General features: G+C 35.8%; 2 protein-coding genes and 1 pseudogene across 4 annotated transcripts; all 3 read left to right on the forward strand.

The window, feature by feature from the left end:
* Positions 1-1,983: 1,983 nt before the first annotated feature.
* On the forward strand, positions 1,984-4,730 carry LOC145639386 (uncharacterized). 2 transcript variants are annotated; one of them, XM_081690610.1, is made up of 5 exons: positions 1,984-2,030; positions 2,247-2,321; positions 2,430-2,474; positions 4,101-4,198; positions 4,515-4,730. In XM_081690610.1, exons 2-5 carry the CDS (start codon positions 2,268-2,270, stop codon positions 4,588-4,590), a joined length of 273 nt encoding a protein of 90 aa, XP_081546736.1. In that variant the 5' UTR covers positions 1,984-2,030; positions 2,247-2,267; the 3' UTR covers positions 4,591-4,730. The 2 variants fall into 2 exon arrangements, with proteins under 2 accessions (XP_081546736.1, XP_081546737.1); XM_081690611.1 differs by having other exon boundaries at positions 1,989-2,040.
* A 149-nt stretch (positions 4,731-4,879) lies between these two features.
* LOC145640616 (myrosinase-binding protein 2-like) lies at positions 4,880-17,715 on the forward strand. The gene is made up of 13 exons (XM_081691868.1): positions 4,880-6,067; positions 6,170-6,385; positions 6,619-6,891; positions 6,997-7,230; positions 7,314-7,808; positions 7,900-8,127; positions 8,492-8,815; positions 14,950-15,153; positions 15,373-15,870; positions 15,963-16,193; positions 16,367-16,735; positions 16,846-17,064; positions 17,151-17,715. The coding sequence occupies exons 2-13, from the start codon at positions 6,176-6,178 to the stop codon at positions 17,445-17,447; spliced, it is 3,582 nt and encodes a 1,193-aa protein (XP_081547994.1). The 5' UTR covers positions 4,880-6,067; positions 6,170-6,175; the 3' UTR covers positions 17,448-17,715.
* LOC145639384 (pentatricopeptide repeat-containing protein At1g19720 pseudogene) lies at positions 9,774-14,516 on the forward strand (annotated as a pseudogene). Its single transcript, XR_014114877.1, has 2 exons — positions 9,774-13,292; positions 14,029-14,516. The product of XR_014114877.1 is annotated as a pentatricopeptide repeat-containing protein At1g19720 pseudogene (transcript).
* Positions 17,716-18,037: the final 322 nt, after the last annotated feature.

Here is an 18,037-nt window from a genome sequence, read left to right on the forward strand (position 1 = left end):
AGACTATGTAGTTAAATGTCACGAATTTAGTTGAAGAGGCGTGATAGTAATTAGTAAGTGATGAGTACTAGTATAGTACGTACAATTAGTTGAAAATAGTAAGGAAACAAAAAAAGAGGAGACACCGAGACACCGTAGATGCGCCGTTTGTCACTCACGTTGTTTTCGGGCTTTCAAAATATTACTAGTAAGGTTTGCGTTTGGATTACGTTAGTGGGCCGAAACCAATTCAAAAACCCAATTTCCCAAAATAAACTACCTGGCAATTCTCAATATTCAATTTCATGACATGGGTAGTTGTCCCTTTTTCACATGCTTCTTCTAGTCTTTCTCTTTCTCATTTTATCATCACTTCTAGTACTATATTTTCATTATTTTGGGGTCTTGTGATTTTGATTATTGTATTTCTTTATAAGTGAAAGAACCAAGCAAGGGTTGATAATGTGAAATGGGCATGCATGTGAAGATGATAATTATTGTGATGCCCTTGATAACTAGTAATATATTCATGTTTTACGTCGTCGTACGTTTCTCAATGCAAAAAAAACTTGTGGGCGATCCATTGAACCCTTTCAGTATTAGACTACCTATGTCTTATAGACTTAGGGTCTGTTCTCTTTAGATTATTTTCAATTCAATTCAATTTAGTTCAGCTCCAATAAGTTCAATTCAGTTCTTAATTTTCTTATCTCATAAAATATTTAGTCCAGTTTAGTTCAGCTCCAATAAGTTCAGTTCAGTTCAGTCAATCAGAACATGCCTTAACCATGTGACTTGTTCATTTTAAAGATTATATAAAAGTAATAAAACGAGTCTTGGCAATCCAAACAAAGAGGAGGAGGAGGAAAATCGGTTCAATTACAAGCTTAAAAGAATTTAACTTATAATAAACTGTCTTTCCTGTTTAACTAGTGTAGGATATTTACAAGTGAGATGTGATGGGTTTCAACAATATTGCTAATGTTTGCTGGTTATTAAGGGTTAAGTTTATAAGAAAATATGTATATTAATCCGTAGTAGTAGTTAGGGTATAATACTTTTTTATTCATTGTAGGTTGACTTTTGTATGTTTGGGTTACTAGGTGTAAGTTAGAGGCGGACGTTCTTGGGAATGGATTAGGGTGAAATAATTAATCTAGATTGTAGAGAAAATTATTGTATGTATAAGACTTCTACCGTTACTTGAAAGCCATGAAAATGGTCTCCCTCACAGCCTCACTAGCGCACGCGAGATACACATAGCCACATATGAAGTGACGCATAGTAGTCCCGCACTAGTGCATGGACATACATAATTCATTCTTAACAATTTAAGGCCTCGCACCATGTTACTCCCTATGTCTCATATTAATAAACTAGTCTCGCCTCTTAGAAACAATAGGTGACAAGTTATAATGTTGATTGCTAAGTAGTCCATAAGATAAAGGTAAATACGGAGTAGACATTTTGTGTTTGTTCAATTATGTGTTTGTTCATCATGTTTTGGGCATGAGAATATTGTCCTCCCAAATTGATATTTTTGTGTAATGCTTTTCTTTTCTATATAACTCAATGACCACTCATGATCACCTCTAAATCTCTATTTAAATCATCAAAACTTTTTATTTTTATTTTTATTTTTATTTTTTTATAGATAAAATATAGGGTTCGTTTGGCATAATTGTGGTTTGTGGTTTTCAAAACCATATGAAATAAGTCATATAATGAATCAAAAATCATTTAAACTTATTAAAATCATGATAATTCTGAAAAATGATAACGTAAAAGTAAAAACACCTTTTTCTGATTTCTGTTTTTGATATCATCCCGTAGTCATACTCAAAGTCATAAACTCATAATTCTAGCCTTTTTAGTCACAGTAGCTTTGCTGGTGAAGTGTGAATGGGCTACTACATGGCTAGGCCCATATCTTCTGGGCCTTAGCCCAAAAAAAACAGTACTAGAAAAAAAATACAATACTCGTTAAACGCTTACCATTTTACAGTTTCTACCCAGTCGAAGATTCCGAACAACACAGTCTCGTCAACAAGGTTTTCCGAGGTTCTTTAATTTCTCATTTTCTCTCTCCAACTTTCGCTAAAACCCTTCTTTTCAATCTTCTCTAAAATTCGAAAATTTAATCTCTAATTATCTTAGTTGGTTTAATTTTTCATGTAATTTGATTCAATTACATCTTAATTTCTACAATATTTCTTGTTAATTTCAGATTGAATTTCATTTTTTTTTTTTTGGGTGAAATCACACAGAATTTGCAGAAAATCGCAATAATGCCGTCATTGCAAACCTCATTGCCTCCAGAACTCGCCAACAATGCCATCAGAGTTAGTATCTTTTCCTTCTTTTACCTTTAAATTTGATCATTTTTTTTTTTTGGAATTAAATTGGTAGTAGGAGATTTGAATTTCATTTGTTTGTTTGTGTATTTGTAGCTTTACCGTGAATGCCTCCGACGAGCTAAATATATTGGCGCTAAGGTTCGTATTTTCGTTTCGCCGGTTTTTCGATCTTTTGTTCACTGAATTACTTGATATCCGTTAGTTTTAGGGGAAATGTTATTAATTTATATGTATATGATGATCTGTTAGATTATAACTTTGGCTCAATTCATTCCAAAATTAGGAAAATTGATGGAATATTTGGAGATTTCGAAATGCAATGTTGCTGCTATATCGCCTTTTTTTTAAGAATGGAGGTGCAATAGGGGTTGTGTTTAGTTGGACATTGAATTGATATTTGTATGATGAAGCTGAATTTGTGATTCGAAACTTGTAAGGATTTTTATATGGATATGGATTTCAATCAATCAATCAAAGCCTTAGATATGGGTTTGTAGGTATCAAATATAAAGTTTTTTTTTTTTTTTTTTTTTTTTTTTTTTTTTTTTTTTTTTTTGGGGGGGGGGGGGGGCTTGGGGGTCACTGTTCATGTGAAGAATGTGAACCTTGAAGGCCATATTATGCGACTTCAATCTGTTGTGATATCTATATGATCTAGAAATTCAGGGATATAACAATATATGGAACTCTGTACGTTTTACTATGGTTACTGAGTGTTCAAGAATTGAATTTGAAGATGATAAAAGTTGCCTTTTTCTAAAGTCCAGAACTTCTTTGGTAAATGACTTTTGAGTAGAAATTCGTGGAACAACCAATATTATGGTTTAACTATAGGTGATGTCATAGATTTAGTCTATTCCAAAGCATAGAGATGAAGGTGTGCAATTTAACACAATGGAATTCTATAGGATGCGGCTGTTGTTACATTCGACTGATGATTCTAATGCTGCTGAGGCACCCCTCTTCTTTAATGTCCCCAAAAAGATGGCTTCTATCATTGATCAGTACTACTGTAGCTCTTTCAAAGAATAAGGGGAAATAAGAGTGAATAGAGAAAGGGAGTTCTCTTGTTTTCCTTTTTGCTTTGGCCTAGAAAGGTGTTTGAGGGGATATGACATGGATGAATTATGTTGAAATGAAACATGAGTGAACTCAGAATTCCAGATTAAGTAATTCTCTTTTCTTTAAAAATATAACCAAAAGTCTCCTTAAATACGATCTTGCCCATCTTAGATAATTTGAAACCAAAATTGGCCTTTTTACATTCACTTGAAGCTTCACTGATGAGTGATTGTATGAGGTTTGAGCTTATCTCAAAATATAGTCTTAAGCGATCTGAGTTTTGAGGCATTAGAGCAGTAGTTTAGCTTTGGTTAGAGATTTTTATTAATTGTACAACCGTCAAGACTGGTGGGGGTTAATTCATCAATGATTTCAAATTTTCAATAATTTAGTGGATGTATTAGCCACTGTTAAAAACATCTATGGTTTTGATAATTCTTGAGTTTGGCAACTTTATTCACAGATCATGATAACAATTGCATGGCTATTAGGCCACTATTGTTTAGATTCAGAAACCACAATAGAAGATTCATAATTTTAATGGAATAATAAGTTCTCGCCATTTGACCTTCAGGCTGCTCTTATATTCTATTGATCAGTTGTTTATGTCCATTGTTATAACCATTGTTATATAAGTGTATAAAAGTAAAAAGTATATATGTTTCTTGACATTTGTCTATTGATTTTGTCTTGAATATGCAGCAATATAACACAGAACTGTTGGTTGACTTGGTGAGGCAGCAATTCAGAAGAAACATGCATGAGACAGATCCAGAGAAGATTCACAAGTTAAAGGATGAGTAAGCTTTAGCTTTAGTTCTAACCATTTGTGACAACACAAAACAACTTTTAGTATTTCATTTTCACAATATTCTTTAGCCCATTTAATCTGCATGATTTATACCCCTTTGTTTCTGGTTCTAAGAGGGATGATGTTTAAGAGGTTAAATTAATATAAATATATCAGTAAAATGGTCCTAGTATGCTAATAAAATGAACTGAGGGAGTTTTTGAGGTGCATATTGCTTCTCTTATTCCTTGTGATATGCCCTTAATCTACTTTTTTAAAACAACCAGTTTTCGGACTTCTGATGGTTTCAATCTGTTTGTATGCAGTGCGGCAAGAGGACTTATAAATCACATGCTGTATGAGTCAGAAAAACTATCTGGTCGTAAGTTCAGCAAAAGCTAAGATTTTTGACTTCATTGCATTGAAGATTATGGTCCATTTGTTGGTGTTGATGCTCTTTTCATTGAGTATGTTGTAATAACTGATTTTAGTACTGTGATGGTGCTGTGCATTTTGGTGGTATAAAATACTTTGGAAAAGTATTGAGCTATTCCAATTGTACTGGACCATATAAGAAGAGACTTGTTGGTCGAACGAGCTTTTAACTGGCTGTTATAGATGATATATGTTGTCCTTTTGGATCAAATCTTCGACATCACTACGAGCTGATATAAATAAGAAATCTATATTGTTCTAAATTTTGGTAGAATATTTTTCAATTGAGTAGGTCAAAGTGATGTTACTGGTACCAAATTTAGGGTTCTGCCAATTTCAACACAGCAGCATTCGCGTCGAGTATTTTGAATATTTGTGTTTGAACATGAAGATGAACATGGGAATGAAAGTTAACAAATGTGATTTTTTGTATAATGTCTGCTTATGCTAGTTACCAATGACCGACTGTGTATGTGATTATGGACGTACATAGGGTGGTTGGTTGATCTGGCTTGGCTTATTTACACCGGCGACTGTTGTGAGTAAGCTAGAATATGTTTTATCCAAATTGTACACCATAAAACTTTGCAAAATATTGAGAAAGTTGATCAAAGATATGGGGGATTCTGCAGTATATATGGACAGAAATGCTCCATGCCTAATTTTCTATCCTGCAATACCAGAGTTGGCAAGATATTTCAGTTTTCTTTGCATATTCACTCTCGCTGCAGCCAATGTTTGCGTGAAATGTGGTTGATTTGGTTTAATTTTAAATAAAAATTGGTAAGGCATATTATCTTCTGGTGATTCTTGATCAACATCTAGCATATTACTCAGTTAATGAACGAAAAGATAAAGCAGATGCCTTAGCTTAGCATCTAGCCATTATCTAAGAGATTCGAATGCCTCCTCGAATTTGATAGGATATTGTATTCGATTGTTTGGACATGCGTATGTTTCTTTCTCAGTTGAAAGTAAGTAAATTAGATGCGTCCTTGAATTTTGTAGGATATTATATTCAATTGTTTGGACATGCGTATGTTTCTTTCTCTGTTGAAAATAAGTTACTTAGATGATAGATGCTGATAAGTGTGACTAACAGTGGAGGCATCAGCATATATCGTTGTCTATTCAGTTAAGTATTGCAAATTGACTAAGAATCAGCTTTTTGTGAAAGGACTCTTCATACCTGTATTGTGAATCATATTCTCATTTCGAGCCTTATACTAAAGGAAGAGATGCAGACAATATTTGATTCTAAAATTTGGATTGACGTCCACGTAAACTACTGTACTATCCGTTTTATAAATCAGGAACACAGATTTCTGCAGAATCAGAAACTACTGAGACCATAATGTTTTTCCTGCTTAACTTCTAATACGTCAAATTTCTCCTACACACGAGACAACGTCTGAGAATTTGCTGCTGAACTGATAGTGAAAAGGTAACTGAAGCTATTGTGTTCATTGATCATACATTTTGTGTCTTTATTCTGTCAGTTAATTTATTCACTGATCTTGTTTATCCTGTGAACTGATCTTGACAGAACTTGATGGGGAGCGAGGTGAAGCACATAGCATATGGACCGTGGGGAGGTCAAAGTGGGTATGAATGGGATGATGGAATCTATTCCGGTGTAAGGCAAGTAGTGATCTCTACCAGTTCAGTTGGAATCCATTCCATCCAGTTTGAGTATGATAAGAAGGGTCGCGCAATTTGGTCTGACAAGCATGGTGGCAACAATGGTACTAGGACTGATCAGGTAACATTCATATGTCTTCAGTTAGTTACCTTCTGATTGAACCAAGCTTTCCAATTTTCTTAATGGAGTACGGAGTAGTATAAAACCTTATAATGATCTGAGCCTGTTCTTGATTATTGTCTGGTGTCCAATTTCAAACCAAAAACAAAATTATTTATGTTCATTATACAATCTGCTTGTATATTAGATGACTTTTAGATTCTCAAAATATATAAATTTCTATGGTTGTGCAGATCAAGCTTGACTACCCTACTCAATATCTAGTCTCAATTAGCGGATTTTGTGGCTCTATTCCGAAAGGTGGTCCAGTGATTGTCCGCTCACTTTCCTTGCAAACCAACAGGAAAAAATATGGACCTTTTGGTATTGAGCAAGGAGCTCCTTTCTCACTGCCTGTTAATGATGAGATGTTAGTGGGTTTTCATGGATGGAGCAGTGAATACCTTGATTCAATCGGGGTTTACGTAAAATCTAAACCGCAGACAAATCTTTTGGAGACACATAGGGTATGGACAAGATTTTCATCTCTTTTTTTTTCCTAATGATTTATTTTGTGTCAAGCTAAAACTCAAAATTGTAATTGATTAACGTTTTGACAAATTCAACAATAGATGCTCCCTACTACTCATGTTAGAGTTCCTGGGATTAACAAGAAAGTCCTGTCACTTGGACCGTGGGGTGGTGATGGTGGATCAAACTTCGATGATGGAATATATACAGGGGTTCGAGAAGTACATATAACACGATCAGGAGGGCTGGTATCCATTAGAGTTTGTTATGATCAAAATGGGAAGGTGGTTTGGGGGAACAAGCATGGTGGATCTGGAGGACTCAAGCTTGACAAGGTTTGTATTTCTTACCTATTTGTTTTGTAGATTATTCTGCTATCTCAAACAGAATTTTGTTAATTATTTAAGGCACTTTGCAGATTGTTTTCGACTATCCCTACGAAGTCCTGGCTCATATCACAGGATTCTATGGATCCACAATCCTGCGAGGACCTACAGTTGTCAAATCACTTACTTTCCACACCAACAAAAGAAGTTACGGACCATTTGGAGATCCACAAGGGTTTCCCTTCTCCACAGGCTCGTTAGGTGCAATTGTTGGCTTTCATGGAAGAAATGGATATTTTGTGCATAGCCTTGGAGTCCATATTCTCGAAAGCAAACCAGTATATCCTCAGTCTTATCCTGATCATTATGACATGTCTAACCATGTTCTTGAAAGAAAACCAGTCCTTGCTCAGCCTTATGCTGATCCTTATGACATCGCTAAATATGTTCTTGAAAGAAAACCAGTCCTTCCTCAGCCTTATGCTGATCATTATGACAAGATGCCTAAACATGTTCTTGAAAGAAAACCACCCCTCCGTCCACCTTATCCTGATCATTATGACATGCCCGGCGTAAAGCCTCCTGAGGTACATGAAATGTAATGTGCATAGCAATTAGCAATACAGCAGAAATAGAAGAAAACTGTCTCATTAATTTTTCATTCTGTATTATTTGCAGGTAGTATGGGGAATGCCAAGACAACCAGCTCTCTATGATTCAGGTCAAACCGGGCCATGGGGAGGTGAAGGAGGTAAGTCATGGGATGATGGAGTTTATACTGGGGTCAAGAAAATTATTCTAACAAGAGGAGATGCTATTTGCTCAATACAGATTCAGTACGATGAACACGGCCACTCTGTTTGGTCTGCTCCACACGGAATAGCCAACGACGCTTGCACATACCATGTAATTGATTTCTTCTGATCTTCTAACATTTCTTCATATGCTTTTTTGTACTCTTCTCCTTCTGTTCATTAGTTTTACACAATCTTAACGTTTCATAATTAAGGATAAGACGTGATTTTTCAAACATACCCGTTACACCTTCATTCGAGTTCAGGTAAAAAAATATATTAGGTCATCTATCACAAACTATTAAGCTGACATTTTTTTTCCTGACGTCCTAACATAATATGCCAATGTGGAATCCTACTTTATTGTCCACTGTCTTTATAAAATAGGCACACAACTGCACCAATATGTCAGTTTTCTTTGTTCATCTATGAAATTTAGACATTAAAAGTAATTTGACTCTGATTCTATGTTGCAGATAAAATTTGATTACCCATATGAAGTACTTACAAGCATCAGTGGAAGCTACGATATTCTAGTCGGAGATATGTACAGAAGGGTAATAAGATCTCTCACCTTCCATACGAACAAAGCTAAATACGGACCCTATGGGAAACCCATAGGCACACACTTTTCTTCGAGTAATAAAGAAGGTAAAATAGTCGGCTTCCATGGAAGGAGTGGCACTTTCTTGGATGCTATTGGAGTTCATATGCAGCACTGGGTGAGCGACGATTTGTCTCATCAACCATATTCTCCTGAGAGAGGAGGCTTCAGAAATATCCTGAACAAAATGTACAAATGATGTGTGTATAATTATGCATGGGATCTTTGTACATATTGCAGTGCAGAAACTGCTAGCTTGTATAATAGGCTTCAGATGATGTTTGCTGTTTTTAATCAACTTTGTATTATGCATGTTTATGTGTACTGATCATCTAATCTGCATTTGTATAATAAAACTCGTATGATCTTGGTTTTGCAAAGGCTGCTCGCGCAGTTGATTCATATAAAATGCAACAATCTGCTTGCAATTGGTTGTTATCTAATCAAGATAAAATTAGATGAGAAACTTATGAGCTATGAAAAGTTATGTTAGTGTTGAACTTTGTACTTACAAGAAAGAATTAATGTTGGCGACAGGTAAGTTCAAGATAAGTGCTATCATAAAAGATGCAAGATCAGTAATCATTAATGGATCATACTTGCTTAGCCTCTTATAAGTTTGATAGTAAAAACTCAACCATCAAAAGATTCAGAACCAAGAGGGTGGGGCCTTGCCTTGGGCCTTTGCGCCTGGTTATAAGAATAAAGTATACATAACCATTATTATTTACGCTATGTTTGGTTTGTTCTCTTAAGCTTTATTTCAGTTCATTTCAACCCAAATCAGTAAATCAGAACATGCCCTTAGTTCATCTTATTTAAGAGCTTTATGAAGTGCTATTACTAATTTTAGAACTTTATGAAATAATCCGTATTATTAGTTTATATTCGTTCAGAAAAAATAAATTCAAATTAAATTGAAAAAATAAATTCAACTTAGATTAGATAAAGCAAATATAGCCTAACTCACAAATTCACAATAATAATTGGTAAAGATTTTTTGAACTAAAACAGCTCGATTCGAGCAGTATTTGAAATAAACGACTTGAAATGAAATGAAATTAAGATCAACGTCTTATATCATATAGTCGTATTCGTATTCCCTAACACGGAGATAAAGTTTTTTTAATTTTTTTTTTTTTTTTTTGGTGCAACACGGAGATAAAGATAATGTACTGATAAGTAATAAGCAATTTTTTTGTCCCAAGGAAAGATAGATGGAACTAAAAAAGATAGTGCCCATCCCTCCAAACTAAGATAGAGAGGATTCCCCGCCACAACCTTAATTGTCCAAATCTCTTCATCATCTTCAAACTTGAACAAATTTTTGAATACCCAGAAAAAAAATTAGGATTACCCATTTCAATTTTTGAAGCAATAATTCAGAAAGATTTAAATTTGTTGTTCTTCAATGGAGAGCTTAATCATCCCCTGCAAATCCACCCCTCCTACTATACCAGTCTTTTCTGATTTTTCTCACAATCCCATTAAATCAACTCTTTCTCTTTCTAAAACCCATCAACCATTTCCCTCAAAAATCCCAAATTTTGCTCATTTGAATCATCTTCTCAAGATTGGTCATTTTAAGGAAGCTATAATTGCTCTGGATTCTATTTCAGAAAATGGTTTTAAGCTTAATTCTAATGCATTTTTACAGTTGTTAGATTGTTGTATTGAACTTAATTCAGCTGAATTAGGGCGTGAATTGCATTCTAGGGTACACTTAGTTCAGGATGTTTGCCCCTTTGTTGAGACTAAATTGGTTAGTATGTATGCTAAATGTGGGTGTTTGAATGATGCTCGTAAGGTGTTTGATGAAATGTCTGAGAGAAACTTGTTTAGTTGGTCAGCTATGATTGGGGCTTACTCTAGGGAGCAAAGATGGAGTGAGGTGGTTGGGTTGTTTGGTTTGATGATGAAAGAGGATATTTTGCCTGATGGGTTTTTGTTTCCTAAGATTTTACAAGCTTGTGGGAAATGTGAGGACTTTGAGACTGGAAGATTGATACATTCGTTGGTGATTCGAAGTGGGATGAGTTCGTGTAAGCGGGTTATTAATGCATTGTTGGCTGTGTATGTTAAGTGTAGAAAAATGAGTTTGGCTAGGAGGTTTTTTGAGGAAATGGATGAGAGGGATATTGTTAGTTGGAACTCAATGATATCCGGATATTGTCGTACAGGGGAGAATGTTGAGGCGCATAGGTTACTGAATATGATGTTTGAAGAGGGGATTGAACCTAGCATGATAACGTGGAACATATTAGTTACTGGTTACAATCAATCAGGTAATTGTGATGCTGCATTGGAACTCATCAACAAGATGAGAGGTTTCGGAATGATCCCTGATGTTTTTACCTGGACCTCAATGATCTCAGGCCTTGCACAGAACAATAGGGTAGTTGAAGCATTAGAACTTTTCAGGGAGATGCTTTTGGTTGATGTTCATCCAAATGAGGTTACCATAGCTAGTGCAGTCTCTGCCTGTGCATCTGTGGAATTTCTTGAGAAGGGGAAAGAGCTTCATTCAGTTGCTGCTAAAATGGGTTTTTGTAGCAATGTTTTAGTTGGGAATTCACTTATAGACATGTATTCAAAATGTGGAGAATTTGAAGCAGCACGCAAGGTCTTTGATTTGATGTCTGAAAAAGATGTTTATACATGGAATTCAATGATAGGAGGCTATTGTCAAGGTGGTTATTGTGGAAAAGCCCATGAACTGTTAATGAGGATGCAGAAATCAGATACATCACCCAATGTTGTGACTTGGAACATTATAATCTCAGGTTACATCCAAAATGGAGATGAAGACCAAGCCATGGAGATCTTTCAGATGATGGGGAAAGCAGGAATAGTAAAGCCTAACACATCATCATGGAACTCTCTTATATCTGGTTATCTGCATATGGGGCGCAAAGATGAGGCACTAATGATCTTCCGACAAATGCAATGTTTTGGTTATCGACCCAATCCAGTTACAATTTTGTCAATTTTACCTGCTTGTGGTAATCTAATAGCAGCAAACAAGGTGAAAGAGATCCATGCTTGTGTACTGCGTGGAAATTTAGATTCCCATATCGCTATATCAAATTCATTTATTGACGTTTATGGCAAGTCAGGCAACCTTGCTTACTCGAGGTCTGTATTTAACTGTATGTCATCAAAGGATATCATCACTTGGAACTCATTTATCGCTGGTTATGTTTTACATGGCCGTTCAAATGATGCACTTGAAGCCTTTGATATGATGACAAGGGAAGGATATAAGCCTAATAGAGGTACTTTTATAAGTCTTATACTTGCATGCAGTCGTGTAAAATTGGTTGAGAAAGGGAAGCAAGTTTTCAGGAGCATGACCAAAGATTACCACATTGTGCCTGGTTCTGAACATTATGCAGCAATGGTAGATTTATTTGGCAGTTCAGGTAGGCTTAGAGAGGCAATTGAATTCATTAATTGCATGGAGACGGAACCTGATTCAGCTGTATGGGATGCATTGCTGACAGCAAGTCGATCCTGTGGTAACATTGCTTTGACAATCCATGCAGGCGAACATTTGCTTAAATTGAACCCTGGAAATGGTGTAATCCACTATTTGCTTTCACAGGCATATATGGCATCTGAAAGATCTGTCAACACTCTAGAGCACAGGGCACTTGGAAATTTGGATTTGAAAAAACCTTGTGGGTGCAGCTTGCTTGAATTGAAAAATCAGGTGTATCAGTTTGTTAGTGGTGACCGTTGTACTTCAGGTTTGAGCGCTATTTCTTCTTGGCTAAAGAGTATTGAAGAGAATATTGAATTACCTGACTCTGAAAGTATGCACTATGTACATGAAGAAGATTTTGAAGAAGTTAGTGGGTTACACAGTGAAAAGCTTGCCCTTGGTTTTGCTCTTCTCAACACAGATTTTAAAGTAAAATGCATAAGGATTGTGAAGAACTACCGAATTTGTGAAGACTGCCATTGTACAGCTAAATATATTTCTTCAGCATATGGTTGTGAAATATTATTAAATGATACAAAGTGTTTGCATCATTTCAAAGAAGGGCGATGTTCTTGTGGGGATTATTGGTAGTGTAGATAACAATGACTGGCAACCAATTTTATTCGTGGATTTGCTGACAATTTGTAAATATGTAGTGAACCAGATTTCTTTTGGCTGGACAGGAATCTTAACGATGTGTAGTTTCTGAAGATAAGACATTTTTTTTGCATCATATGGCACTTACATATAAATAATGAAATGATCCACATTAAGTTCCAACAATATTGAACAACCATTCTTATTAGTTTTCATATGTTTCTGACCTGTTATTTGCTTGGAGTTATATCTATTTACATCTCAATCAATTCAATCTTGTGCAAGTTTTGAACTGTCTTGACTCAGAAGTGCTCAGATTTTTGTCTCAGCACCCTGATTGTTGCTCTTTCTGTTGCCTGTAAAATGCCTCTTTTCCATAAATTTTTCAGGTTGCTTAATGCAAAGCCAAGGGCTTGAGGATGAATTCTCTTCCAGAAGCATACCCACCCATCATTGGCACTATGGTACAGAAAGATGTCAGTGGAATTTCCATTTGTAAATATTGCTTGTCTTCTGCGTTCTTAATGCACATGAAAGAAATGTGGCTCCGATTGCTTGTTTCCCTAAATCATGTTGGAGGGGCAAGGAGCAGGTTAGAACTAACTACTTAAGTTGTGAATCTTTTTCTTCCCGCTCTCTTACTTTGCAGTTTGAACTTTAAGATAATACATGGTACAAATTCTGTGAATTTGATGTGTCCAATATGTGTTGAAAAGTGAATTTGAAGGTTTAACTTATATTGTACCAGGTATTTGTTCTTCATAGTTATGCTAGTTACTTACTCTCAACAAATCTAAGTGGATTCATTCGTGTAACATTTGCTACATTATTTTTTGGATTGACTCAATTTTTGGTCTATGGTTTGCTTTGGGTGTATTACATTGTAATGTGAGGCAATTTTTGTTCTGTACTTTCCATTCTCAGTTTTTTTTTTCTTCTCTCATGATTCTTGCTTCTATGATCTTTTAATTAAAAATCATTTAAACTTTAACCATGTTTTACACAATAGAGAGTTCCAATTTATATGTTACAACCTGGAATTTTTTTATCTTTGAGCATCCTATGTCTATTTAAATTCATTTTTATATCATTTGCCATCTTTAAGAAACAGTATCTGATTCTCTAGATTTGATTGATGATTTAAAAATTATGTGATATTTCCTATTTGTCAAAATTATGAAGCTAGAATGAGGCTTATAGTTGCATGAGAATCATCAAGACCATTCTTTTTGTGCAATTTAGTGTAAGGGGCTTTCGGATATATGTCAACGTATAACCTTTTCTGTAAGAGGAATACTGACTGACCTTTTTCTTCTTCTGTGGCTTAGCAGGGAGAAGGATTGGAAGTTAGAGTGATAGACAGCTTTCAGCCTTTTTATAACAAGCTCAATTTTTTTGGCTTACTACTTGATCAATTTGATTGAACTAAAATTGACTGTTGGGCTACAAAATGAATCATGTGTGACACTGAGAGTTTGATACGATAATGTGTCTGATAGATCCTGAGCAAAGTGAAGAATGGCATTCCTTCTCAGTCCTGATCCACCTAGAGAGACTTAGTCGCCTACGAAGAATATTGCAATAAAGTCATGAACAAAAGCTGGCTTCACCACAGGTCACTTAATTGGCCACATTTTTGTTGCATGAACAATTCTGTCACATTCTGAAGCCTAAGTAACAGCAATGCTGAATCCCCCTGTCCTGTTATACAGCAATGTTATTTCTCTGGTGGGATCATAGTGAGCTTACACTCAGGACTATTAAATTAGTCTCTCAATTATTATTTTTCTGTCAATAAGATTTATTGTTGATTTTACTGTATGTGTTTATTGTGCGCCATTGTCAATAAAAAATTAAGATAAAGATATGACCGTTCTAAGTGCAGAATGCTTCTCTAATCTAAAGCAATTCCTGAATTAGTTCCTTTTGAATCTGATGCTCTTACTTTCATCCCCCCTCTTTTAAAGTGGGTGATAGAATTAGCATCTTCTGAATTTTTCTGAATTGTTTCTGGGAATTTGCCATATTGGAATCAGTTCTGTAGGTATTATAAATTCTTTTGTATGCAGCTCATTGTAGAAACACCAACAAATTGATAAGCTGGTTCATTGCTTTCTAGCAGTAGTTCAGCATTGAAAAATGGTAATTAGACTAACCACTGGCTTTAACTTCTTTGTGTAATTTGTTTGTCTTTCAGTATAAGAATTTAACCTTAATGGCTCATTTAAATTTTTCGTGATGATTCTCAGGATAGAGAAAAAAAGCCAGTTGCTGTTGGGCCATGGGGTGCTCAAACTGGATCTAATTGGGATGATGGAGTATACACAACTGTAAGACGAATACTAATTACACATGGTGCTGGTATTGACTCCATTCACATTGAATATGATAAGCAAGGACATCCAGCATGGTCAGATAAGCATGGTGGAACTGGAGGCTATAAAACAGATGAGGTTTGTCACAACTATCTATTATTGAGTAAACACTGTATCATGAATATATTTTTTTTTTTGTTTTTTTTTTTTTCTTGTTTCTTTTAAAATTCTTATATCTGATTGTTTAGAAGTTTGAAGGGGGAGGAACAGGAGGGGAAGGGAAATAAATACTGACTTGCATAAAACTGAAATATTTGCTTGAATATAGAGTTCAACTGACTATTTTCCATTCTACAGATAAAACTTGCATATCCAGAAGAGTTTTTGACTTCTGTCCATGGTTACTATGGGCCCTTATATCATGGTGGCCCTCTCTGTGTTCGATCACTGACCTTTGTCAGCAATGAAAAAACACATGGACCATTTGGTGTGGAGCTGGGAACATTCTTTTCCTGCCCAAAGGTTGGGGAAAAGATCATTGGTTTCTACGGTAGATGTGGTTGGTTCCTAGATGCCATTGGAGTGTATCTGAAGCCTTTTGATAAGAAGCCTGTACCTTATTCACAAAACTATGTTTCTAACGGGGCTGATAATTCCGGTTACTCAGTTATACATGGAAGTTTAGGGAAGGATTATGATATAGTGCTTGCTATAAAACAGAGGGAAAACTTCGGTAATGCTCCTGCTCCACCAAAAATAAGGGAATTGGACTCCAATACTTCACCATTAACATTCTCAAGACAAAGTTCACGTTCTGAGTCTTCTGACTCCTCTGATGTAGAGAGTAAAGATAAGGTGGGAAACATCTTTCAGGAACAATTATTCTGTTATATTCAGACATCATTCAATGCAGTTATATATGAATATTCAAACATCATTCAATGCAGGTGTTTGCCCCTACTCCCCTTGTTGATAAAAAGCTCGCAGGTCTTGTGACTCATGGACCCTGGGGTGGTAATGGAGGAACTGCATTTGATGATGGAACGTACACTGGCATCAGGCAGATTATCATATCTCGAAATGTTGGTATTGTCTATATGAAAGTGTTATATGAGCAGAAAGAGGAAGCTGTATGGGGAAGAAGAAATGGAGGGACTGGTGGATTCAAAAAAGACAAGGTAAAGTTTTCACCTGTGTTTTCAATTTGCAACTATGTCAATGTCTGGACTAATGGAATCAGATTCAATACATGTTGGTATTTGGATCATAACCGACAAGTCAAAATGACTTGTCAGCTTCTTTTTTTGTACTGACCATATGTTTTGTGTTGTATTGCATTGCACCTTGGCAGATAATCTTTGATTATCCTTATGAAATCTTGACACATATAACGGGATTTCATGGCCCTACTATGATCAGTTCTAGCATCATTAAATCACTCACATTCTATACCACGAAAGGAAAATATGGACCATATGGTGAAGAGCAAGGTGTGGCCTTTACCTCCAAATCGAAGGAAGGGATGATTGTGGGCTTTCATGGGCGAAAGGGTCTTTTCCTGGATGCCATCGGGGTTCATGTTAAAGAGGGGAAAGTAATACCACAAGTGCGCCCTCCTTTGCCTTTGAATGACAATAAACCTGCTACTAAACCTGCTATAGAAGGGAATCCCTTGTGGCCTAGCAAACCTATGGTTGCACGAGGAGCACTAACAGAAGAGGTATTACTCCTTGGTTCAACATTCTATCTCCTCTTTTGTGTACTTTGAGTTGCAAATCACAGGTTTGGAAACCTAGTAATTTTTTATTTATTCTAATTCATATGTTTTAGCCTGCTCACAAGATTGTAAAAGAACCAGCACCATGTGGACCTGGACCCTGGGGCGGTGATGGAGGGAAGCCTTGGGATGATGGAGTCTTCACTGGAATTAAACAGATTTTTCTGACAAAATCTGAAGTAATTTGCTCAATACAAATTGAATATGATCGAAATGGACAGTCAGTTTGGTCCATTAAACATGGCGTTAACACTGGCACCAAGACACATCGGGTATAATGTCTTTAATCCTCTTACAAGTTTCTTGAAATTTATTCTGAGTCATTTGATGTTAATTTTTTCTCATCATTGTCTTGCAGATCAAACTGGAGTATCCAAATGAAAGCCTTACCTGTATATCAGGTTACTATGGTCCAGTTACCAAGGATGATCATCCCAAAGTCATCAGATCGTTAACTTTCTATACTAGTCGAGGAAAGTATGGTCCATTTGGCGAGGAAACAGGAACGTTCTTCACATCAACAACTACCGAAGGAAAAGTGGTTGGCTTCCACGGAAGAAGTGGCTCATACTTGGATGCTATTGGTGTTCATATGCAGCACTGGTTAGGAAATTACAAGCAGGCAAAACCTTCTCTGTTCAACATGTTTGGCTGAATAAGTGAATAACTATGATTTGATGTCTTCTTCGATAATACAGTATACAGTACAAAGTAAATGTAAATCAAGGCAGATTATTGCGAACCTTTGGTTTCCCTGGGAAATCGTTGAGAAGACAATTTTAGATTGAATTGAAGACGACTTTAGATTGAATCATTTGGATTCTTAATGTACTATTTTGTTTAAGGATTGTTTAGTGTGATTCTTGATTTCTTGTTGGACTATGTTTTTGGAAGGAAATTCTTAATGAACTAACTTTGACCGAGTATAGGACTAGAATTGTGGAATATTACAGCTTGATTATGAATTGCAAAAAACCAACTCTGTAATGCCAGTAGATGATGCAAGCAAGATTAGAGCCATGAATTAGTACATTTGATGTGGTCATGCATTTATGAATTGCTAGAGTTGTCATTTGTTAATCAGGCGTGATTTTGGCAAGATTAGATAGTTGTCAATTTAGCCGTAAACTACCAAAATGGTCAAAGTAAAATATGTGAATAATGTAAAAGCGCGAAATAGGCGCCCAAATAGCAACCGAGGGATGGAAGGAGTTTAAAGTTGTACGGAAGAGTAGTATGAAGTTT

This window comes from Chenopodium album, chromosome 7 (genome assembly GCF_948465745.1).
Source record: "Chenopodium album chromosome 7, dcCheAlbu1.1, whole genome shotgun sequence".
NCBI lineage: Eukaryota > Viridiplantae > Streptophyta > Magnoliopsida > Caryophyllales > Amaranthaceae > Chenopodium > Chenopodium album.

Bases quoted from the DNA above. Each gene is read 5' to 3' on its own strand.
- LOC145639386 (XM_081690610.1), top strand. From the start codon at position 2,268: ATGCCGTCATTGCAAACCTCATTGCCTCCAGAACTCGCCAACAATGCC. The intron at 2,475-4,100 runs GTTCGTATTTTC...TTGAATATGCAG, and splicing joins CTAAATATATTGGCGCTAAG to CAATATAACACAGAACTGTT. The intron at 4,199-4,514 runs GTAAGCTTTAGC...GTTTGTATGCAG, and splicing joins ATTCACAAGTTAAAGGATGA to TGCGGCAAGAGGACTTATAA.
- LOC145640616 (XM_081691868.1), top strand. From the start codon at position 6,176: ATGGGGAGCGAGGTGAAGCACATAGCATATGGACCGTGGGGAGGTCAA. The intron at 8,816-14,949 runs TGATGTGTGTAT...GATGATTCTCAG, and splicing joins TCCTGAACAAAATGTACAAA to GATAGAGAAAAAAAGCCAGT. The intron at 16,736-16,845 runs GTATTACTCCTT...CATATGTTTTAG, and splicing joins GAGGAGCACTAACAGAAGAG to CCTGCTCACAAGATTGTAAA.